Below are 25,636 nucleotides of genomic sequence, written 5' to 3'. Positions count from 1 at the left end.
CAGCAAAGTAAATGAATGTGACAGCAGAGAGCATGTATAACTCAGTCAGCTACAATGACCAACTATTATATGGATCGTACAGCATTGGTATTATGACACTCAAAAGATACAGATGGGAGATAAGTGTGTGTGGGCAATGTAGCACTTGGATGTGAAGTATTTCAGTGTGTTTTGGTTCATGTAAATTTGATAGACATTTAGGACCACAAGCCAATCTGATTCTCCAGAAATCGTCACCCTCTCTCATCCCTTCCTCCCTCACCTTGAGTAGTTCTGGCTCCCATGTATCCAGAGTCAGAGACCGCACCTTGGAGAAATGCACTCCCAGGCTCCTGCAGATGGAGGAAATCCACCAACAAGTGTTAGGAAAACGCAACAAAACCACAAACATGAACAAAACACATTACTCTTTAATGGTGAATGGAAATGGTTAAATACTGGCAGTGTGGCAACTGCAGCCTGCTTCAGTGATGCAGCTCTGCACATGTGGATAGGAATGCTAATGACACAATTTCTTGCTTTTTTTGCTTTCATTCTGTTCACCTGTAAAACCATCAAAGTTTACAACACACATGGGTGCAGTTTATGTTTTAGCCACAAGGTGGAAGTTGGGGTCTGTAGATTTACTGGCCAAGTGGGAGTGATCAGAAAAACCCTGTATTCATCTTAAAACAGCTGTGTAGGCCAGAAGAATGAATACTCAGGATTTCAGACTTTTCCCCAAGATTGGCTCTCCTAAACGCAATCACATCTCCTTCCATGAATAACAAATACCTTGAACTAGAGGGGAAGTGCAAAAGATTACCAGATGTTGTAGTTCAAGAGCCTGTACTTTTTATGATTCATACAAACTGCATAATCTAAGGAACATCTGTTCTTTTCCATCAAATAGACAGATGGATCCAGGTGAAAGCTATAATCCCTTACTTATGAAAGCCACTTCAGTGATAAAGGGGAGATAGAGGTGAAGTAGAAGGAAAGGTGACATATAAATGTTGGATTTTTAAGTCTTGGGACAACTGAGAAATCATTTGTGAAAATCAGGTGTAATTCGATATGTTTGTTAAGTGGCCCATCCTACATGAGATTATACAACATAGTAATTTATAAACCTAAAAATAAGTGCTGGGTAAGGTTTTGCAGGAGAGGTTAATCCCAGCTGACCAGTTACCCCAAACACAAACCCAACATAGTAACACAGACTCAAAATGTTGCCAACAGTAGATTGCTTTATGCACTTTTACAAGCCTGCTGCTGCCGCCTTTCAGCCTATGATTATGGCTGCCAGTGGGTTCTCCAGAGAACCCTCCCAGACACCGAAAAAACCTTTGTCTGGTGTGATTTGGACTGATAGTTTTGGAGAAAAGCAACACTTCACTCCCTGTGTTCATGCTGCCGTTTTATCCCACTGTGTTACAGACAGTCATTCAGTCAGATGGGACCGGCTGCTCCGACACCTTGCTGGAGCAGTGCTGGGGAACTTATCAAAATCTGACGTTTTCATGTTCATCTCACTTAATACATTTGCAAACCGCAAGTAAAAAGTTGTTTGTGCTGTCTTTAAGAAACAAATACGACATATTCACCATGAAGATTGTACTGAGGCATGAATCCCTGGTGACATTTTTTTATGGAGAGGGAGGGAACTGACCTTGACACATAAATAGGAATTACAGTTGAACTTAGGAGTAATTATTTGTTTTCCTTGCCATGTAATTAAAGGTTGTCACAAGTGTAACATTTTGACCACAGGGTGGCCCTCATGTCCATGCATACATGACTTCCTGGGTTGAATTTTATTTCTTCAAATGTTGTTTTTCAGCTCAGAAAAGTTCTAAAGGGGTAAATAGTTTGTCTCCATAGCAAGCCCAACTGTAGTAGAAACCAAACAGCTGACAATCCACTATCTGATGCAATAAGTGTGTGAACCAAGTTGTAAAATGCATTATGCTGTATTCCTGTGAAGTTGTACAATTCCTTGATATTCCCCGACTTCCCCAGAGAAATATTCTTTTTCCTGTCTAGAACACAACTCCGTTTTACTCTCTGCTGTTTTCTTTGCTGTCTCTTTTGTGTAAAGCAGTTTGTAGTTTGAAAACCGCTCTATAAATCAACATTTATTTACTTACTATCACACCACAGTCCTTTACCTGTGAATGCCTGAGCACTGTATGCAGAGGGTGATGCCTAGGTTGATGCTGGCCCAGCGGGGGTCTGGCTGGCCACAGTCGCAGCAGCAGGTGTTGCCCGGGATGGCCAGGACCCTCTGGAGGGCGCTCTCCCCCTTCAGCGACCTCTCCTTGGGCTCGCCGCCGGAGTCCAGGCTCCCTGTCGACGTGGACGACTTCCTGTCCAGCTTCTACCGTGACAGAGACGGGAAGATTTATTTATAAGGTAGGATGAGATGAGATGAAACTTAAATGATCCCCGGGGGGAGCGTTGCAGCTGCTAACAGTAACAGGATACAGCATGGGAAAAAAATATGGATTACTGCGGGGTGTGGGTGTATGAATTATCAGCATTAGGATGTACAAAATAACAGCATGAAAGAAAGAATGCAGTGCAATGCAATATGTACAATATAAAAATATACCAAAAACATGAAATATGACCTATATTCAGGTGTAAATACTGTATATGTATTGATATATGCTATACGTCATGGAAAACATGAAATACACAGTATGAAATAGGTGGAGTCATTATAAAATATTAATACATACATATATAACTTTAGTATAGTACTATAGTTACAACAGCATAGAATTTATAGTGAGGCTTCCTATACATTTTCTATTTTGAAATGCCATACTTTTTCCAAGCCTTCATTTTTTGACTGGATTTGTAGATTTTGCTCAGTGTTCAGTATTATGTAAGTTAATGCTGCCTGGGCAATATAGACACTCAGTTGCATTATTATTCTTCAAAACACAAATATGACAATATGAGAAATAACATTGGAGTCTACAACTACATATATTGTACAATCATATTGTATTGTGCATTGGGACTGAACAGATGAACATTTCCATACCTTTAACAACTTTTCTGTGCAATTCCCAAACGTATAAAAGGAAAATATTATATTTATTTTCTTTTTTTCCTCCATAGGAAAAAGTATGGTAAATAGACAACCTTTTACTCCCCTATTGATGACCAGTGGTCAGTTACAACCCTCATAGAAGGGTCTGTTACATACATTTAATTTGATTAGTTATATTTTAAGTGACTGTACTTTAAAGTACTTTAAGTATCTGTCTATCCAACTATCTATATCAAGGAATCCACACATCTATCCATCCGTCAATCCCTCCATCTACATATCCATTCATCCATCTCCATCCCTCTAACCGTCCATCTGGTCTCACAGTGTTTTTTTTTGTTTTTTTTTACCTCGGCGTCGTCTCCCTTCTCGCGGAAGGCGGTGGCGATGCTGTTCTGGACGGCTTTGATCCAGGCCTGCCGCAGCTTCTCAGAGTCCGCCTGCATCATACAGCTCCTGTTGGGACAGATGGGGCATCACACCACTGCTGTCTGCTCTGTGCATGTGTGTGTGTGTGTGTGTGTGTGTGTGTGTGTGTGTGTGTGTGTCTGTGTGTGTGTCTGTGTGTGTGGTATTCCACCTTCCTGTACACATTTCAGTGGCAATTATGCTGGATTTGTATAATTCTAATACCCAAAGAAGAGGTGAGCATGATGCATATACCTGCAAATACTCTCCAATACATTACTGTGTGTGTGTGTGTGTGTGTGTGTGTGTGTGTGTGTGTGTCTGCATACACATATGCATGATTGTGTGTATGTCTATAATTAGTGGTGTTTGTGTGTACAGCATGTTATCTTGACATCTTGGGAGTTTAAATGTGCTTGAAGAGGAGTTTTAATAATGGCCCAATTAAGTGTGCTTTGTCTTAAGATTAAATTTGTCAGTGTGTGTTTGTGTTTGAGTGTGTGTGTGTGTGTGTGTGTGTGTGTGTGTGTGTGTGTGTGTACTCACTTGGTGGGTGACACCACCTCGAAGCAGAAGCGGCGCTCTATGTCCTCACAGTGTTTGACTGTACATAGCCTCAGGTCCTCCACCACCACTGTAGGGTTATCCTGAGGGAGGCGGAACAACAACGTCAGTCAAACATGACACACACACACACACACACACACACACACACACACACACACACACACACTGCTGGCACAACTAACTAACTAACTAAATCAACAGGCCAAGTGTGTAAAGATTTTTCCCCGGATCAACATTATCTGATTCCTCATAGCGTCGTCACTTTGCCATAAGCTGTTGAAATGTTGCAAAAAATAAAATGTGAATTAGGTGAATTTCCATCAACTGGGTTGAATCAAGGAGAGAAATTGAAAGTGTCATTCTTGTGCAATTTACCATTATTTTTTGGTGTCAGCGCTAATGTTGACCATATTTCATGCTTTCATCCAAGGGCAAAAATCCAATAAATGCACTTGGCAATATCTTAATGCAAAAACTATTGGCCATATAACCACAGTGGCCACCTGAAGCATGGGAGCCACAGCATACCAATGTAACTTCTGGCAGTTAGAAAGACAGCAAAACTTCAAAGAAACTTTAAAGTTCATAAAGCGTGCAGTAAAAAAAATAAAAACAAAACAGGAGCTCTATAATTGCTAGATCTCGATGTACATGTGCACAAACAAAGTCACAAAACTACTCAAATCCATGGTTTATTTTACATTAGAGGCTGTTTTGGATGGGTTTCCACTGCTCTAAACTGAAGCTAAGTCCTTCTGTTAAAAATGCATGGGGGGGGATATTTGTGCTGGAAGTCAAACACATGCATATTTGATTGCGGTCGGGGTGCGGGGAGTCACTTGACGTACCTTGAATTTCTTCTGGTAAACTAGCTGATTGTTTTGGATGGAGAACCAACGCCTGAGGAGGAGATCACATGAGTTACAAAAAACAACCGCACCAACAACAAAAACACATGGTCACATTTCACACAGCTACACACAGCGAGAAAGGGAAATATAAACATTGATCCTCTTAAAATATTACACTTTGACATTCTTTTACTGTGGTTGAACAGTTTAACAGTCATGGCAGACAAATATAGACATGCTGTTATTCAGGAGGCACCAAATGTGTCAGCCCACCTCAGCACTGAGTATATTTAAAAACACCCTGGCCTAGAAATGCAAAGTCAGCCTCATTTTGGATTAAAACTCTTCATATACACACACACACACACTTACTGCTATCTACATCTAGCATGTGCACACATAAGCACAAACACTTCTGAAACCTGGTGGGTATAAGATGCATACTAAAGAGGCACTTATCACCTCAACCGCAGTGTTAAATCAATACATCCTCAGCTAAAGGTGTGCAAACCGATTATTTAACCGCTCAAGTCCCATGTGGGAGGTCAATGTGTCGACCTGTCAGATGGAATTAGCAAACCAATGGATTTACATGTCAACCATCTTGTCTTAAGAGGAGGAGAGGGAACACACTGTTGGGTTAGCGAGCTGCCGGGCGCCGTAATATTCAACTTTAAATCTGTAGACTTTGTGGCAGCTGGACCTTGTGTCTCCTCGTAATTCAAACAGAGGCTTGATGATATTTTGTGTCTTAACATAGGGGACTTTGATATCAAACTGGACTACCGTAGTCTAGTCTTTCAAGATAGTCAAATGTGTAACTGACATACTTCTATAGCTTTGTTGATATTCAATTTGGATTGAAATTTATGAGAAAAAACAAGAATGCCAGCCAAAACCTCAGCTGTGGATGTGTTCTAGAGGCATAAAAACAAAAAGACTGTGTTGTATTTACAAGAGAGAGGTGACGTATAAGTGGACCATGCAAGGCTTTTCAATCACATGCAATTGGGTCTACTTGTGAGTCCTCTTTCTTCTAAATATGACACAATTTTTTCTTGTTACAAAGACATTCCTTGTTAAAACATTTGTTTTTTAAAGTACTGCCTAAGGTATTCATTTATAGCGCCGGTCACATTCCTATGCCATCTTTGTTTTGAAGACAGTGCTTGCCCTCTTAAATCCATTCCTTATCATATTGTTGGTTCTTTGGTGTTTTCAATAAGATGCTGATTTAGTCTTGCCTGTCGTACCTATTCCATGTCTTGAAGGCGTTGCTGGCCCTCTTGAACAGGTAGCCCTCCATGGCGATGCCGTTGTCTGCATCCACATTGTACTCCAGCTTGGTGTCGTCATTCGAGAAGTCCTGAGAGAGGGAGAGAAAGAGGGAAATGGGGGAAAGAAAGGGGGAGAGAAGAAGAGAGAGTCAAAGACAAAGTGAGAAAATTGGGAGGGAACAGAGACAGCAATACGGAAAGGAAGAGAGGAAAGAGAAAAAAGAAAGAAACAATGACAGTGGTAAAATTAGATTTTTCATGATCAACATTAACAATGTCGATTAGCCGATGTTTTCCTATGGTGCTAGTGATATTCTCTGGTCCGAGGGATGACTCCGCACTTTTCCCAAAGTCAAAAACGAGGGCTATCTGTCCCAGCTCAGCCAGGTGACCTTGTGCAAGGCAGCGCTGCACGGCTGCTGCTCACACCGACCTGAATGATGCTCACACACAAGCCACCAGAAAAGACAGAAACAGCAGCCACAGCTTACCCAGGCAGAGTGACACTCCACTCCAGCACATTTCACATACTGCCTGAGGGAGCAGGTTGAAAAGTATATCTACCAAAAAAAAAACAAAACCCCAAACTTTCTTATATTGAGTTACACCCCCTCTTGCGCAATTTGTCTTAACAGTCTCGAGGCTTAAAACTCCTTTAATCTGTCACATCTCGCCTCCATGTTTGAAGCTGATCTGACAGGTGAAACTGATACAGGATCACAGCTCGCCCCAGGATTTACCCGGTTTGTCTCAATATTTTTCACACTCAGTGCATGTAGCTAATTTTAACTTTAACTCTGCTTAAGGAGGTAAGGCAAGAGTGAGAAACAAGCACATCTTTGGCAGGTAACCAACTATTTTTTTTTATTTTTATTTATTTTTTTAATCTCACCTGGACAAATTAGTAATTAGTAATATCTTATTTCTGCGTTTTATTTTAATCACAGTTTTTTTAATCACCTTACTTATCTGTTTTATTTATGTGGAAATGAATTAAATTATCATAAGAATAACCAGAAGTCATGATACTGATGCTCATTTTTCATGCTGAGGTTTTTTGGTCATTACCTGTAGAACAAATGCTGATACTGATACTTCTATAAAAGGCCAATATTGTGTGATAAACTTGCTACACCGATATATTGATCACTGTTTTTATGCTGGTTTCTATTTACAACCAACCAGTGACAACCAACACCGGCCATTCTCTCTTTAGCAGCACTCTCCTTTCTCCTCACTTCCTCCTATCTCTCACTCCTCTGACTCCATCTCGATTTCTCTCTCTCTCTCACTTTTTCTCTCTCTCTCTCTCTCTCTCTCCTTCCTCTCTCGCTCCAGACAAGCTGACCATGGCGAGCCGCGCCGGGACGCCTGCTGGTGTAACCCAAACTGTTGTGTTGTCATGGGATTGTCCCTGTGTTGTGTGTTACTAGCCTGGACTTCACTACCTGAGCTTTCCCAACAGCCCCTCCTCCTCTCTCAGCTTCGAGTGACACCGGACACCGTGGTGCATGTGTGTGTATGTGGTGTGTGTGTGTGCCCTTGTGGAGTCACTTTACACCCACCGTAATGCCATCGCCATCCCCTCAACCAATCAGAGCTCGACGTCTAGGTTTATTACCGTAATGAGCCGGGGCAGCATCATCATCATCGCCCTTCTGGAAACATCCACAGCCTTTCCCCGACTCAGGCTGGACTGAATCACCTTTGCCTCCCGTTATGAAACCGAGACCCCCCCCCCCCGTGTTACGAAACCAAACGTACTGCTCTGATCCAGGAAGTCGTTAAGACCCAAGACTCTTTTAAAAACAAACTAAAATCTTCAGCAATGTTGTGAAACAGCTACGTTACAGGGCCCTAACTAAATTAAACTAAGCTAAGCCAAACTAAAACTGAATATCTTCTCGTCCGTCGTTCACTGTTATAAGGGACTGTTTAGTAACTGTGTAGTAAAACTGTACGGTTCCCCTGAGATTCACTTTAAAGCTTGTTTTGAGATAACAGAAGTCTGACGGATTCAAACAAAACCAGATGAAACGCCAACTCTTGGGCCGTGACCGAACATTGTGAAGAATACAGAATAAACAACAGAATGTAAAAACACACAAACCTTTTACCTGCGTTTACATTTTTATCTTAGTACAGTATGCTGTGTACATGAGATTTGTCAACATGGGTAATTCTGTGCGCTGAGTGGAAATGACCTCAGTGGTTCCAACCCTAATTCCAACCCAGAAAGCAGCGACAATGACCACTATTTCCTGTTTACTTCCTGGACAGCAACCATGCCAAACATGCATAAAAAGAGGAGATAAAAATACTCACTGAGGGGAGAAAACTGTAAAAGGTTGAGGTATTTTTTTTCCCATACTGAGTCTCTCCCTCTCTGGTCATATCAACTGGCTCTTTCTAGATGTTTCTCTGTATGATGTGCTGATTTCTTAAAGGTTATATTTTAAACCCTATCTGCAAATCAGATTTTCCTTACGGGGTGAAAAGGATTTGAATTGAATTGAATATGAAACTACTCCATGTGCACTTCAACACGCCTGCTAATCTATACTGAACAAAAAGATAAGATAAGATTTTAAAGATTCAAAGATTTTACTTAGTTAAAGTTCATATAAGCAAATCATTCAATTGAAAGAAATTCTTGGAAAAGGAGAAATGCTCACTAACATGGATGTAAACTAACTTGTGCACAGGATTTGAGAGAAATACGCTTTTTGTGGAAAAATTATGGAACAATATTTTATTTTAGCTCATGAAACACGGGACCAAAACTTTACATGTTGCATTAATATTTTAATGCTCTAAAAGCTTTCAATCAGGCACATACTTTTACCAAGTTAACAGATCAGATCAAACAATCACAAGAGCTCGCCAACCGGCTACCAAAGTGACATCCGCCTCAAGGTTTCGACGTGTTGCATTCTGAGATGCTTTTCTTCTCACCACAGTTGTAAAGAGGTTATCTGAGTTACTGAAGCCTTTCTGTCAGCTCGAACCAGTCTGGCCATTCTCCTCTGACCTCTCTCATCAACAAGGCGTTTCCGTCCGCAGAACCGCCGCTCACTGGATGTTTTTGGTTTTTCGCACCATTCTGTGTAAACTCTGGAGCCTGTTGAGCGTGAAAATCCCAGGAGATCAGCAGTTTCAGAAATATTCAAACCAGCCTGTCTGGCACCAACAGCCATGCCACGGTCAAAGTCACTGAGATCAAATGTTTTCCCCATTCTGATGCTTGATGTGAACATGAACTGAAGCTGCTGACCTGTATCTGCATGATCTTATGCATTGTACTGCTGCCACATGATTGGCTGAATGGATAATAAGCAGGTGTACAGGTGTTCCTAATAAAGTGCTCGGTGAGTGTGTGTGTGTGTGTGTGTTTGAAGGAATTTGACCACTGTGTGCTTCATCATCACTTCTCTTAGTCCGTACTTACATCTAGAGCACGTTGTGTGTATGTGTATGTGCACAACCCCCCCTCCCCGGATCTTTTGAATGTAACCTGAGCAAAAGCTTAACAAGCTAAACATCTCAGCCCTATGATACCCTGGTTTAACACAGACACACATACACACAAACACACACCCACAAACACACACAGACAGACAGAGACAAGCACAATTTTCCAGCATGACATACACTGGGACAACTGAGGTTATTTTGGGTGCACACGGGGTACAGAGTGCGTCTGTCAGGCTTCTGAATGGAAAGATAATGGAAAGTACCAGTCCAGGCATTAACACTACCACCCACTAATCAAACCTTTCTTCCTATAGGCAGAAATGGGTACTGAGGACTAAATTCACCTTGGCAGTAAGGGACACACGATTCTCTTCTCTGTTCCCAATTACTGCAAACCTCTCAGCTCCAGAGACATAGAAAAATAAGTCACACACACACTCCCTGCATAATTCAAAACCTCAGTAGTGGTATGATGGCTGACAGAATAAGGAAGTTGTCCTATTTCGGTCTAGGACAAGGAAAACATGCGATGCTTACTATGACTACTGTAGCGCATGCGTGTGCTCACTCACACACACACACACACACACACACACACACACATACACACTCACACATCTATAAACAACCCCAAAACTGAGACTGAGACCAAAGAATGCAAAACATCCAGTACAATATTGTCTCTGTCGGGTGAAAACCTCATAACACCAATTCTGGCGATTTTTATGTTTTGTGAACCCTTGGGCTTATGAAAAAACATCTCAAAAATGCATTGTGGTCAAGCTAAAAACAAGTCTGTTTTTCTCAGTTCATGAAAAGTTGATATTTTGGAGACAAGATTTTCACCAGACAACAGCGATCCATTCATTGATCATCCAACCGATCAACCAGTGCTAATCGATTGTGGGGCGCTGACGTCAAAACCAGCAGCCTGAGCTCACTGCGTCAACAACAACAAGGCATCAAAAACCATGCTTCACAATCAAGACACAATAACACTAATGAATGTATACTGCAACACACAAAGGCGCGATAAAGATACACAAACACTGCAATGGAGTCTCTTGGTGTATGCAGGCGAGGAGGAGGAGGAGGAGGAGGAGGAGAGGAAAGGGGGAGGTAGGGTTACAAAACGGAAGTCAGATGGAAATCGATGCTACGTACGGAGGTCGACCTCCAAGCGCAAAAGCTGCGGCCGTCTGGTAAAGGCTCGAGCTCTGTCACCTCCTAAAACATCACACACACACATACACACACACACACACACACAGTGAGAGAACGACACACACAGAGAAAAGGAACATGTAGGTTTCCTTACTCTGACACTGAGGGAGATTATTTCAGTTTAGTTGAAACGCACACAAAAATGGCACACGCATAATCAAACACACTCACCCTGAAGAAGCACAAACAGAGCAAGGGACCATTACTTTCTATAAATAGTCATAGGCGCGCACACACACACACACACACACACACACACACACACACACACACACGGTCCCACTGTCTCATGGGTATTCACCCGATACACACACACTCAAACTCACTCCTTCTGCCTACAGTGCACTCACCAGATACCAAACGTAGTGGAAGCGGCTGAAAATCTTCATCTCTACCAACTCTGTTGAGTGTGTGCCAGTGTGTGTGTGTGTATGTGTGTGTGTGTGTGTGTATCCCAGTAAGTCTAGTTAAGCGTTGGCTACCTCAATCTGCCCCTGTGTAGCATCTCACTGACAGTCTCTGTCACTGTAAGCAGCATAGCTCGTCTTCTAAACAAGCCCTCACCTCCTCCTCTTTGTGTTTGTGTGTGTGTGTGTGTATGTGTGTGTCCCATCAATACTTCCCTCACCGCCTCTGCCTGAACCTGGCTCCTCCTCCTCTTGAGGCCCTATGCTCTCTAAGCGAAGGTCACCTGTGTGTGTGTGTGTGTGTGTGTGTGTGTGTGTGTGTGTGTGTGAGTGATGCTGGCTGTTGCTGTGGGGTTAGAATAATCAAGTGGACCGTGCAGAGGAGCTGGGGCATCAAACATTTATACTGACTTCAGTTTAAGAGACGTGCACTCAGCTTTTCCCTTCACTCTCTCATCTCTCTTCCCTCATGTATGTGTGTGTGTGTGTGTGTGTGTGTGTGTGTGTGTGTGTGTGTTCCTAAAATTACTGTTAAAAAGGAGCCTATCCAAAACAAGGGATTTTCACATACTTAAATGTTCCTCACGCCATGCTGAACCACTGCAACATCTGAATCTTTTTATTTGTAATGAATTAAAAAAAAAAGCCTTTACAGTGTGTGTATGTGTGTGTGTTCAGTGTATCTGTCTCATTCCTGCAGAAAACAAGCAGCCTCGCCATTTTAAAAGCCCCTTTCAAAGCCAATGTCTTGTCCTCTCGGTTCCTTTATGAGATGAGACAGATAATACTTCACACCGGCAGCGCTCCTCTCTCCCCCGAGGCACCGCCGCGACACCGCCGTGCCCCGCGGTGATACTGCCGCTGCTGAATAATTCACACAGGCAGGTAGGAGGCATACTAAACACAACCTCAGGACCCCTTCAGCCCTGATGAGGATGGGCGGTTTCATCGATATAACGATGACGACGGGGGGAAAAGTTTGTGCGCAAGCTTAAAATGAAATGGGTAGTATTGTCCATGGGGATGAACAGGGACAGCAATCTATCCTTTAAAGGGGATATAAGTAAAGTTTTTACTGGCCCATAGCACAGAATGTCAATGGGTTGATAGGGTTGCTGATCAATACGAATGACTCAATGATTACTTCGCCAGGTGCTGGGGTTTCTGGATTTAAAAACTCACTTTGGAGTTTCACAACACTCCCAGTCCCCGCCTCCACCTACTGGCATTTTCAACTGTTCAATGATGGAAGTGTTGTTAAAAGTGTCGTAAGGAGGTTATGTTTTGTCACAATCAGAAACAGAAAGTAAAGCTTGTTTTGGCACAGTTACGGCTGAAAAATGGCGGCCTCTTCTTTACTGGGAGTAACTTGTAATATTTAGACAGTAAACTATTTACTAAGACAAGAAAATACCAAATATCTGAGCACTAGAAAACGATCTATAGTGATGTGAAACAGTAACGCAATGCAGGAAATGAGCAAAAGCTCCAATCACACTGGAACTGTCCTTTAATAGCAAAGTGTTGAATCTGTTCATCCTTACATCCAAAGTGAATTTCCCCAAGGGGAGCAATAAAGTGCTATCTTATCTTATCTTATCTTATCTTGAACATGTCAGTACAATACATCCCTTTAGCACTGCTCTCGTACTGCATTGTTCCCATACTGGGCTACGATCAGCATGCTTTGATTTTCAATTTGGATGTCAGCCAGTACCAAATATTTTCGGGCACCTGACCAGCACACTTCAAATGAAGCTGTATCGAACTGAGCTGTGCATAAAATACAACGGCAAAACTACCATGCTGCTGTGCCTGCAGTACAGCGTAGAAAAGACACAAGAGTTCAACTATTTGTAAACTAAAGCCTTGTGCAATAAGACATAATGCTATATCACAACACAGCCAAAATAAGATGAGGTTCACTACAACATGCACACACACGAGACACAGGGGGCACGCAACACGCGACAACTTAAATCTGTCATATGGCGTCACATCATGCTGTCGGTTTAATCCCATGACAAACCGGCTCGCTTGTCTGAACACAACGAATGACGTGAGCTGCAGAAGTGGAGTCCAAGCATTCACTGAAATCCCTCTACTAACATGCAGACATGACTGGGACACAGGAGGGAAAGTTGAGGAAAAAAGGGAAGAATAAAAGCTTACCTGCAGAGCAGCCTGGAGGAAGAGAGGGAGATACGAAGAAGAAGGAGGAGAAGAAAAAGAAGAAGAAGAGGCTTGGTTAGGAGTGTTGGAGCACAGACTGGCAGACGGGAGAGAGCGGCGGGAGCGAGACAACATAAAAATAGCATCTAGATAAATGGGAGGGAGGGGAGGTGGAAAGATGGGCGCACAAGGACAAGCGGAAGTTGGCCAGGGTACCGTCACCGGCCGAGCGAGGGAGGGGAGAGTTGAAAGATGAGAGAGAGAGAGAGAGAGAGGGAGAGAGGATGGGATGGGGGGGAGGGGGGCAGGGAGAAGAGAGAGAAAAAGAGGCACAAGAGAGAGAAGAGAGATGAGCGAGAGGGGGAAGGAGGGAGAGAGAGAGAGAGAGAGAGAGAGAGAGAGAGAGAGAGAGAGTTGCAGGGGATAAAAATTAAAGAAGGAAGAGTGGGAGGGGAGAAAAACAAAAAAATGAAGAATTGGGAGAAAGATGAAAGGGAGAAATATGGAAATAAAGAAATAAATATGGAAATAAAGAAAGAAATACAGAATGAAATGCCAAAAATACAGAAAGAAATACTGAAAGGAATAATAAAAAGCAGTAAGAAATAAGGAAATACAGAAAGAAATAGAGAATGAAATGCCAAAAATACACAAAGAAATACAGAAAGAAAGAAAGGTTTTATAAGAAGTACTGTTGGGTAACGAGCTGCTCGTCTCCACAGACGCAAGACTGACACACACACACACACACACACACACACACATCACACATCACACACACACACACAGACAGCAGGGAGAGAGAAGTGAATCACGTCGTCAGGCAGACAGCAGCTGTCGTTAAGACAGCTGGATAAAGAACAGGCAGATGTTGTCTGTCTGGTTCTGTGTGATTTTTTCCAATTAAAGCTCAGTACATACCGTACATAACAATAAGACCTCATGCATGTCCTATTCAACTTCTATTCCATTCTGTTTTACTCTATTCTATTCTATTCTTGGCCAGCAGGGTTCATGCGGCTCCAAAGGCCATAGTCTGTCATGGTTCTGACCGGAGACTCGGGTTCGGTCAGCGGTGTTTGAGGATCACTGGGTCGGGGCGCTGGGCAGAGACGCTGAAACCCATCCCAGTTTGTTTTGGAAGTCAAACCAGCGGGGCTTCCGCCGGCCCTCAATAATGCATGGGGCCGTGTGGCTGAGATCATCCTTGTGGATCACCTGACGCCCGAGGGCTGAGTACTACCGCCCCATTCACTCTGATGACGAATGCAAATGACCTGAATCGATCAAGTCTTCCAGAGACGAACGCTGCTGCTTGGGGGCGGAATTGACTCCGATTTTAATTGTGGCTGAAATAGCTCGAGGTTTGATCAATGATTGTATATTTCACACTCCTTTTCATTGCAATTGACCGATTTTTCCATCGCATTTCAATTGACTTTACATAAAAATTGCGATTTAATGAATGTTTTTATATCCAAAGTGCCTTACAGTACCACCAAAAGCCCATACAAATTTAGCATGGTGGCTCCAAATTTGGCAGCATTCGTATCATTTAGCTACGTAGGACCTGCACTAAGAGAGTTTGAGAGTGTGTGTGTGTGTGTGTGTGTGGGTGGGGATTATCTGAGTACCTGGCCGTGGGGTAAAGAGCACGTCCTACAAGATCCCAGCAGAGTACTGTGGCTTTACTTTTAATGGGAACAAGCCTGAGTGCAATAAGAAAGGCTTTGTGACCGACGGCAAGGGGATCAAACTGCCATAAAGTCACTACGCAAGACTGGAACCCAGGCTCAGAGATGTACCTGTGTGTGTGTGTGTGTGTGTGTGTGTGTGTGTGTGTGTGTGTGTGTGTGTGTGTGTGTGTGTGTGTGTGTGTGTGTTATCCGCATAGCCAGTTTGATAGACAGACTGGTGTGTTCGTGCGTGTCTGCGAGTTTGTGGCAGTGTGTGCATGTTTTCTGGAAATGAAGGAGGATGAAGTGGAAGCCAAGACATTTTGAGGGGATTTAAGTGTGTGTGTGTGTGTGTGTGTCAGTGTGTGTATGTATTGAGTTCTTATTTTCATTCACAATTGCACACCCAGTGATATCCAGGTAGTTAGGTACCATTTCAAAGGACATATTTGATCTGTGTGCCAAGTGTGTGTGTGCGCATTTATGTTGCGTGCGCTTGGTGCAGTATGTGAATGTGTGAACATATTGTGTGTGTGTGTGTGTGTGTGTGTACCTTTTGCTGGATGGTGGAGTGTTTCTGCTCCATGTCCCTCTTCTCTTTGGCTGCGTCCACCACCAGCTGGTCCAACTGCAAGAGACAGAACCATTGATTAGTCAAGCTTACCGAACCACCTGCTCACACACACAAATACATACACACACACACACACACACGCGAGATGGAGTCAATTTACTTTTTATTCAAAATGTGGAGTCTAACTGCTACTCATTTCTTAGAATATTCTATGTTTCATTTGAAGTAACTCATTCAAGATGGCATACACAAACCTTTAAATGAAGCTTTTCAAGTTTTTGATTTTGATTTCCTGAATTGGGTGACTTCAAAAGGTATTGAACCCACCCTGACCACACACACTTCAACCACATACAGACTCAGGAGAACATTTTCTCTCCTACTTCCCTGTGTTTCCCATTTTCATTTAAGGCAAAATGGGAGCTCATCTCATTCTTACTTTCGATTTATCTCAACATACAACGCTGTGACTACTGACCACTAAAAGGGAAGCAAAAAATAAATCTCATTTACTCTTTCAATACCACTCCTTTACTGTTATTTCGAAAAGGTGGGTGTGAGTGAGTGCGCACCGATGCTTCTATCTTTCCTTTTCCAATCTCGGGATCATAAACGAGTCCAGCAGATAAACAACCGTTCCACCTGCCGGACCGGGACGGGACGGGCCTCCTCTTCTGTACAAAACGGACCGTGCTACAGAGGCTTCATCATGTGTGAAATTGGATGGGGGGGGGGGGGGGGAATGATTGATTCTCCTCTTCTCCCCGCGAGCTGCCGTCGCACGTGGAGAAGAACACAAAGGATCCATTGAACGGAGAAAGAACGCCGCAAATTAAAAAACGGGAGTGCCGGAGGTCATTGGGTGACGCCGGAGCATGAGGATGCGTGCGCGGCGGGTTTGCCTTACAGCGGTGAAATTCTAGTTGATGTTTTGTTGCCGCAAAATGACCTAAATCAGCGTTTCTCGAGCCTCCAACACACAAAGGGAACACTATCTGATTAAAGGTCACTGATTGAGGGGGGGAAATGCAGAGGAATGCACGTGAATAAGGGGTGAGCAGGTTTATAAGTTCAGAAAAGAAATTGCTAGGGGAGTGCTGTACTTGGTCTATTTAGGAGTAGGAGGAGAAGGAGGAGTAGGAGGAGTAGGAGGAGTAGGAGGTCTATTTGCCAGGTAAAGATCCTTTCTTGTAGAGACTCAAATTCTACTTCTATTAGGCCTGGATAGGAGGAGAGATATTTTTATAAATGCCTTAGGGGTTTTGTCCCACCTACACAAATGAGTAACTTGTTTCTCTTCTTTAAGTCTGTTTTATAAATGCGAAAAGCCAGCTTGATATCGAGAACCTTTTCAGTAGTGGTCATTAAGCCGACCATGTACTCAATACAACTTCAGAGTAATATAGAGAGCCAGTATCTGAGGGTACAATATGACAACTTCTCAACATTAAAATACCAATAAATGACTGGGATGTTACATATTAATCAGGCTGTGTATATACACGCTTTAATCCCCCACATTTCCCTAAAATCGGCTTTTCAATGATGTTCAGGACGTGTTTGGGCGTATAATGTTTGCTTTGGGCGTCTGTCGTGTGGGCGTGGCCAGCGGTGAGCCGAGTTGTGGCCGTCAAGCTCCGGGAAGTCATAGCAACAACAACAACAGCAGCGGAAAGCAGTAAGAATCGGCAGCGAAGCTAAACGTGCGGCGGACGAGACCCACTCGAAAAAAACATTCATCTTTCCATTAGAGATTGGCTGTGTCCGCCGTCTGCTTCTTCACACTGTGGAGGCTTTATGGATGCCAGTCAGGCTAGATGCCATTTCAAGTAGACAGCTCCTTAAGATGAATGACAAGTGTTTGGGTGGGAACTTAACCAACTGAGGGGGAGGAGGGCGGGACTAACAATACACTTCCCGTCTCAAGGCGAAAAGTAGCAGCTCATCTGATACGGCTGCAAATTCCATCAAATCAAAGCAGACAGATTTCACATTAACCTCACAATCATCGTGTTTTAAATATCACATCCAAAGTATTACAGACTTTGGAGCCAAAACATCAGAAACATGCTGCTATCCAAATAATTTCGGAGCCGCCTATCTAAGGAAGGCGGACGCTTTTTGTTTTGTTTGGAGAGGAAATGGGCGGGGCAGCGGGGCGGCAGGCAGATAACATCAGATGGGAAATGTTTTCCCCTGTCGCTCCATAACAACCAGTCCGATCCAGTCACTGTTGTATATCTGTATCTGTCTGTGAGCGTGTGTGTGTGTGTGTGTGTGTGTGTGTACCTTTCAACAGATTTCGTGATGGTGATTCACCTTGCTTGTAACATCTTATCTCTCTCACTGTGCGGTCCCACTGACGAGGTCAGAAGAGACAAACTGCTGCCTCTGTTTCTCACCTACAGGCCACTGCACCCCACTTTCGGTCAAAGAGACAGCCTGCTGCTCAAATCTGTCCTGACATGTGACTGCGATGAGCCGCCGTATGATTCATGGAAAAAGACACAGAATATATATCTCTTTGGATGAATATATTCGTTCAAACGGGTCAACGTGTGTGTTGTTCAGGCCTGGGGGGCTGTGTCACGGAGAGATGCGCTCACCAGAATAATTTATCTTGTGATGCAGTTTCGCTATTTTCAACAGGCAGGGACGGAAAAAGCAGCACATTTGAGATGAATCATAAGATTGTCATGAAAACACATTCAAAATGGAACTTCAGCGATCTTGGCTCACGCTGGTTATCAAGACATTTGATGCTAGATAATGTTTCTAGATAATGCCTTGTCCTCTATGTGCCCAGAGTAACTCAATATATCATAGCTCAGTCACTCATCCTCCCTTTAAACAACCAGAGAAACCTTATTGTAACTGTTTCAGGGTTTTCTGTGTATGTGTATGGCCCATCTCCTGTTTTTTTTCTGACCATCAGTTCATGACAAAATAAAATATCCAATATATTTTTTATCTGTTCCCTGCACAAAGCTTCTCAATGAAATTCAAGACTCTATTTCATTCTCCAATAGTCATACTTTTGTCCCTACAGGTTGTTGGGTGATTTCAGAGAGTTTTCAACCCTCTATTCTCAAGCAAAGCCCATCACACTGGTGGCATTACCATCGCTTTCACTCCTAGTCAGGGTAGGAAACTTTTTTTCTGTCCACCCTCCACAGCAGCTGATGCATCCCAAAATTCCCCTGCCATTTCCACCACTTCTAACCAAAACGAAATTTCTAGGACAGATAAGAACCTCTAAACGATCCAGCCACAGCTAAAATGCACTTGAATGTGGCTGGTGGCTGGTGTTAATTTCCCACCCTGCCCCTTGATCTCTCTCTCAGTTGGTTTCCAGTGTTAAGTGGTAGTGTCAGACCTGTTGGCAGCTCCTCCACACCTCCCTGCACAGCCTCTCCACCTTCTTCAGCTTCATGATGGAGAGAAGAAAAGAAATAATCCACAATCCTCCTGTCGCCGCTTCTCACGGCTCACCCCTCTGATCTTCCTCTCCTTTCGTTTTTTTTTTTTTTTCTCCGCCGTTCCAAATTCGGAGCGACAGGCTTACAATCCACACTATTCCCTTTATACTTCAGTAGCTGGTCGGCTTGAGGAAAATCACCCTCCGTCTCTCTCTCCCTCCCTCCTCAGATCTGGTTTCTAAAGCAGACCCTCCTCGCTTCTCTCCCTCTTCGGTCTCGCACTCTTTGCTTTCCTCTCCTTCAGTCTTTTGAGTGTTCAAGCCTCGGAGCTACAAGACTCACAGTCCGCACCCTTCCATTCGGCTTCAATCATTCCTTGGTTGGAGAAGACCACCCTCCACCTCTTCTGCCCTCCTAAGATCTGCTTTCCTCTCTGTTATCCCCCTTCTCTTTTCCCGGCACTCTCTGGTTCTTTTCGGTCAATCTCTTGATGTTTCGAACTTCAGAGCAACCCGCTGAGAAACCACGTTCTTCTCTTCCACTGAGATTTGGTTTCCAAAGTGGTCTTTTCCCCCCTCTTTCTCACAAAAAAAATGGTTTGGTTCCTTTCCGTCAGTCTTTTGATGGTTCCAACCTCAGAAAAACACACTTGAAAACTACAGTCTTCCCTTCTTGGGTATCAGAAGCACCCGATCTTCTCCACCTCATCCCTCCTTGGTTACACTCCTCCTTTCCTTGGTCCCTCTCCCACAGTATTTTCAGACTTTAGAGAAACACAATCCTCTCAACCTCAGAGCAGCCTGGTGTACAATCCACAATCTTCAGCATCAGAATCACTTTAAAAAAACACCATGTGCAACAGGCGTCCAGACATTCGTCTTTGTTGTCCTACATTTCCGTTCTACATTTGTCTCTCTAAAAGCAGCCTCTGTTTCGTTCCTTTCATCTTGAGATCTAGTCCTATTTTTTTTCTGTTTTCCTCTTAGGTTTCTTTGCTGCGTTCCCTCAGCTGACTGTCAACCCTGTGAGTTTTTCACGGTGGGAAAACCCTTTTCCAGCCCTCTGGCTGCCTTCTTCCTCATTCCTGCCCCCCCTGCTCCACTGTGATTCTGTGATAATAATCATCCTACGGTCGCGTTCAGGCCCTCCTCTGGCTCAGAAGGAAGCCTCTGTTTATCAGGGGGGTGCACACACACACACACACAAATAGAGCTGAGATGTCAGTTGACACACACTGACAAGATAGCAACGCACACACAAAAGTGAGGGGTCACCTGAATGTCAAGGCAGAAGGTCAAAGTCCAATTGTAGCCCTGCCTACTGGTGCCAGTATAAACTCAGGATCGTTTGTGTATGATCTGAGAGGATGGGCAGAGATTTAGTTTTGGAGTCGTCAGCTGAAACAATGCCTCCAACTCCAGATGAACTCCTCTGCTTACATAATGTAAGAATATAGGCTTCGTCTACGTAATAAAATGTCTGTTTGCCTATGACAGTACACTGACATGTAAACGTAACTTCTTCCGCTGTCCTCAAAATAGCTTCATGTTTGTTTATGCTGCATGAGTGTATATTTTTGTATGCGAACAACATTCCAAGAATGTGAATCGTCAAGGGCCCAGAGAGAGTCCCATGTGTATGCAAAGCATGAAATTAATGTTCGTCAACAGACCCAGTAGGAGGTGAAATATGATTTTCACCAACCAATTTAATTTCTTTGCTGACAAAGTAGTTTTGAGAGAAGAAAACACTGACTGGAGATAAATTGGACAACTTGTAGCAACTGATAAAGCTGGATAACTGTCGGATAATTAAATAAAATCTAATAAAAAATGGTTTCATAAACTTGTCAAGCAATTTTACATTACAGTTTAATTGCATTTGTATTAAATTTTGACATGTTATTACATCATCAGTTTCTACCCCAGTGTCAATTAAAGACAAATACTATATTTAGCTGTATTCAAGACGTGCTAAGGTTTTGAGTTCAGATTAACTAAGACAAATTAAGACCTTTCAGGGCTGGCAAACACCCTGGTGCACGCGGATATATATGTGTGTGTGTGTGTGTATGTGTGTGTGTGTGTGTGTGTGTGTGTGTGTGTGTGTGTGTGTGTATGTATGTATGTATGTGTGTGTCCTGTACCTGTCCCCCCAGCTGTTTCATAAGAGGTTGCAGTTCGCTGAAGAGGTCGTAGCCTTGGTGGAAGAAGGTCAGGTGGGCGTACATGAAGGACAGCATCTGTGGAGAAGACAGTGACACGCTGATAAATCAGGAAGACAATATGGCCGCCGCATCGACCCGCCCATGTTCATACTGTCATCTGAGGTGGTCGGAGAAATATATTTACCGATTTCAGGATTTCCGATCTTCTCTTGGATTGTAGTACGTTGATCTGAATTGAAGAAAGAGGGAGAAAGAAATTTAGACTTTTGATGCTCTTTAATGAAACTGAAAATCCAACACCAACTAAAACCACCTTAAAAATTCACTTTCATACCCAACAACCCTACATACACGACAAGCAACAACAACCGAACTGAATAGACCAAAATCTGCAGTGCCAGTGACAATATCATTTCTGAGAGAAAAACACACAGAGAAAAAGAAAGTGGGGGCAAGGAAGAGAGAGAGAGAAAGAAAGAGGGACGGAGAAAAAGACTTAAAGCGAGGAAGAAAAGACAGACAAGACGAGAGAGAGAAATAGAGAACCACAAGATAAGATTCTGGAGATGAAACAGAAAAAATGCGCATGAGGAAAAGACAAATGAAAGAAAGCAGACAAGCGTGAAATGAGAAGCAGTGAAGTTGAATAATCACAGTGTCACCCCCAAAACATTACTGGACGGCAGCGCCTCGTCCCGACACCAGGGGGAGCCCTTCGTCTCAAGTTTGACCCACTGCCTGTCCCACCTACCATCTACACAGCCTGCTGCAATGTAGCCTCTTCTCTGTGTGTGTGTGTGTGTGTGTGTGTGTGTGTGTGTGTGTGTGTGTACGTACACGTGTGTGTGTTAGGGAGTTATGGAGAGGAAGTGAGAGCAAGAGACAGAAACGGAGACAGAGAGTGAGCTCAGATCTAAGCATGCGCATGTGTTATTTAAGAGAAGAACAGTGTGTGTGTGTGTGTGCCTTTGTGTGTTTGTGTGTGTGTCTATGTGTGTGTGTGTGTGTGTGTGTGGCAGACTCTTCCTTCCCTTCCAGAGCTAATTAACATCCCACAGCTCGTCTGGCCAGGGAGGTCAGCTTAGGTTAACGTCACAGAGAGCGGGGATAAGTTATGGCGGCTCGTAAACAGAGACACAGACGCTAGCCGGCTTCATCGCGACTGACAGGAACTAATTGAGTTCTGTGTGCCGGCCGAGCCGCTGGCCGGGCGTGGCAGATGGGGTTTGGTTTGCTTCTCAATGCATTTCAAGTCTCTGCTTCATTCTCAGGGATGAACGCGGGGGTCTATTGGTTTTTACTTTTGCGAAGAAGAAGAGAGGCGTAGCGAGCAGGGGGAGATCGTACGCTTTCACCGGAGGGCTTAAGTTCAAGAAACCACCCTGCTGAAGTGTCTTTGAGCAACACAATGAATCCCCCTACCAGCTCCAAGACTGCTGTTCTGTAGCCGTCCCTGACCTCCCTGTGGAGGGGGGGGGGGCAAGCAGAAAGAGAATTTCCCTCCCCACGAGGATCAATAAAGTATCACATTATTACATGATTATATTTGTTCCTGGTGGTTTGTAATGTCATTTCAGGGAGTTTTCACCTCCCTTTTTCCCCCCCAAGCAAAACCCAAGCACACTGGTGACATCACCGCCTAGGCCAAGGAAATCCGGAGGAGGAGAAGCAGCAGCAGCAGAAGAAGCAGAAGAAGAAGTAGAAGAAGAAGCAGAAGAAGAAGAAGAAGAATCAGCAGCAACTATATTTATATAGCGCTTTTCTAAAACCAGTGTTTATAAAAGTGCTTTACATAAAGTGAGAGAAACAAGACACAGAACACACAATAAGGACACCAACAAAAGATTAAAAACACGAGAAACAACTACATACGAAGGCCAGTCTATAAAAGAAGTGATTGAAAAGACACCGACTTTGCTAACCTAATTTCCTCTAATGGCAAATGCCTGATCCCCTGGGCGGGAAACTTACTTCTTTGTCTTCCGGCCACAGCGGCTTGTACATCGCAACATTTACAAGCCACTTGCGCTATTTTACAGCCAATTAGTTGTTTTCACTTGAGTAGCGCCTCCAAATGATGGCTGGTTAACTGGCAAAGTGCCTGACGGAGTAAACAAACTCACCAACCACAGCCAAAATTTACTAGCACTTGGCTGGTAATTGGTGGTAATTTCCCACCCGACTTGTAGGACTGTAAGGAAACCGAGTCTGAACAAGCTTTTGGCATTATCGTAAAATCATGTTCAGGGATGGGATTTTTAAGGTTTATTTGGAGTTTTGTAGACATACAACCCCCATTTATTTCTAATGAGAGATTACTGTGTTCCTGGTTTTTGGTGTGAATGAGTGTGTGCAGATTATAGGCATTGGTGTGTATGGCGGGGGGGTGCTGAGGGTGAGCACTGTTGAATGAGCGGGTGACTCATTTGTGAGGCTGAGTACAGAACAGTACATAATTGTATTATCTGTTTTACTGCATCATCTGTTGTTTTCCTTTGTATTAGATTCACATCCTGTTTTTTGCTGCAGTCGACCAACAGATCTTCCGTGAAGGGATAATAAAACCAACTATGAGCCTCTGATGTATTTCTCTGCTCTCCTCCCTGTGTGCAGTGCTTCATGATCTGGGCACTACGTGGCACAGCGCGGGACAACAGACATAACTACGTTCTTACAATGTCGTGAATGTAAGTCTGGCTCATAACCTCTCTCATATATCATCCTCTCTCTCTACCATCTTGCCTGTCGCTGTCAAGTGTACGCTATATAATTAAGCAAAAATGCCACAAAAACAATCTAAAAAGAAGAACAAAAAAAAAAGAAAGAAAATTGAAGCTAAAATCCGTCTCAAATGTTTCCTACAAGCTGCAGTTGCAGAGGTCGGCTGGATTTTGAAAAGTGCTGACAACACTAGCCAATGTGGAACTTCTTAAATGGGGGGAGGGCCCATTTAAATCAGCTGCGCTGGCTGCTGGGCTTATAGATTTCCTATGAGCAGACTAACAGGCGAGATAAAAACTCAACTAATTTCTCACAGCCAGGCCCCATTTTATGAAAGAGGCTGATGAAGCAGCAGGCCAATGCAAAGGACCACCAGACTTGTGAAACATGAGTATATTTCTTCCCCCCCCCCCCATCTCATTTTGGAGCAAACACTCCACATACAGCATTTTCCGTTCCTTTGAGATAGATCTAATAACACAGCTTTGGCTGGCAGCTCCCTTATCGGAAAGCATGGCGCATTCATCAGTACTGCAGCAGCCTCGGGTGAAACCAGGGGCTCTGCTGATGTATTCAGTGATACATGGCCAGAGTTTCTACTGCGAGAGGTCAGAGAAGCCATCGGGATTTAACACATACACTGTCTGGCTTTGACAAGAACATGCCTTCAGATTAATTGGACCTCGAGGTCTTGTCCGCTAGACCAGTTTGAGTATTTATACAAGAAGAAGGGAAATATTTGAGCAAAAGACACAAAGGGTTTTGATATATATCCAGTTTGGAAAAAAAATCTTTCACAAACACAGATGATTCTCTCCTTAAAAACGTTGCTCTTTTGCAAGCGAAGGTCTTAAGATGACTCATTTATGCCTCACTTTGATGTCAGCAAATATTCTATAAGAGTATGCATGCGTTTTTTAGTTTTGAGTGGTGGATATGTCAAGTTGGAACAAAACTCTTCTTAAAATGTCAGACTTTACATACGCTCATCGTCTCATTACACCGCCTATATAAAATATGTCACCTGTAACAAGTCAGTCTACTCCTGAGGGGTTTAAACTGAATAAAAAAAAACTTTAGTCACTTCACATGAATCGTCTCTTTACTTCCTCGTCCTCCTTCCTTCCTCCTCTACTTCTTCTGAACTTATCCTGTCCGGTTTAAACAGTCATCTTCTTCTTCTCTTCAGCTGTTATTTCTCTTTCCAAGCACTTTATCAAAACATCATGGTTCTTGGGGTCGAAGGAACATTTTGTTACAACTACTGTCATGGCACTATGGCTCTGACCGTTCCTTGCACTCCTTACTACTTTTAATGTTGCTGACCTCAATAATTAATGCTTATTCTGCACTCATTTTAAATCACTTTGGAGATATGAAAATGTAAATGTACTACTTTATAGGCCCATTTATAAAGAACTGAAATGACCCATTTCTTTTATTGTTTTTTTTTGCCTTTTTAACTGAAATCACAAAGGTCAGTGTTGTGTAGTCAGATGTTATTTGTGGTAGGGAAAGAATCTACAGGAAAACCACTTTACCCATGAGGAATGATCAAGACCTACAACTACTATTACCCACTTTGACCACTACTACTGCTACTATTACTACTGCTACTACTACTGCTACTACTATTACTTCTGCTGCTAGTACTAT

At 43.3% G+C, this 25,636-nt stretch overlaps 1 protein-coding gene across 3 annotated transcripts in view; it reads right to left on the bottom strand.

Moving 5' to 3' along the window:
* Window positions 1-25,636, bottom strand: part of LOC139663872 (arf-GAP with coiled-coil, ANK repeat and PH domain-containing protein 2-like) — a 50,038-nt gene that overhangs the window by 14,512 nt on the left and 9,890 nt on the right. For all 3 annotated transcript variants that reach the window (XM_071542641.1, XM_071542642.1, XM_071542640.1), the window contains exons 6-14: window positions 21,444-21,488; window positions 21,239-21,334; window positions 15,653-15,727; window positions 6,123-6,235; window positions 4,867-4,918; window positions 3,998-4,098; window positions 3,394-3,499; window positions 2,151-2,359; window positions 263-332 (exon numbers count right to left, since the gene is read on the bottom strand). In XM_071542641.1, the coding sequence (XP_071398742.1) occupies window positions 263-332; window positions 2,151-2,359; window positions 3,394-3,499; window positions 3,998-4,098; window positions 4,867-4,918; window positions 6,123-6,235; window positions 15,653-15,727; window positions 21,239-21,334; window positions 21,444-21,488 (867 nt within the window). The remainder of the gene's footprint in view (window positions 1-262; window positions 333-2,150; window positions 2,360-3,393; window positions 3,500-3,997; window positions 4,099-4,866; window positions 4,919-6,122; window positions 6,236-15,652; window positions 15,728-21,238; window positions 21,335-21,443; window positions 21,489-25,636) is intronic.

This window comes from Centroberyx affinis, unplaced genomic scaffold (assembly GCF_046629955.1).
Source record: "Centroberyx affinis isolate AG114_WGS23_722 - 3 ecotype Tasmania unplaced genomic scaffold, CSIRO-AGI_Caff_v1 ptg004141l_1, whole genome shotgun sequence".
In the NCBI taxonomy this organism is placed as follows: Eukaryota; Metazoa; Chordata; class Actinopteri; order Beryciformes; family Berycidae; genus Centroberyx; species Centroberyx affinis.
This window is presented reverse-complemented; position numbering and strand designations above follow the sequence as displayed.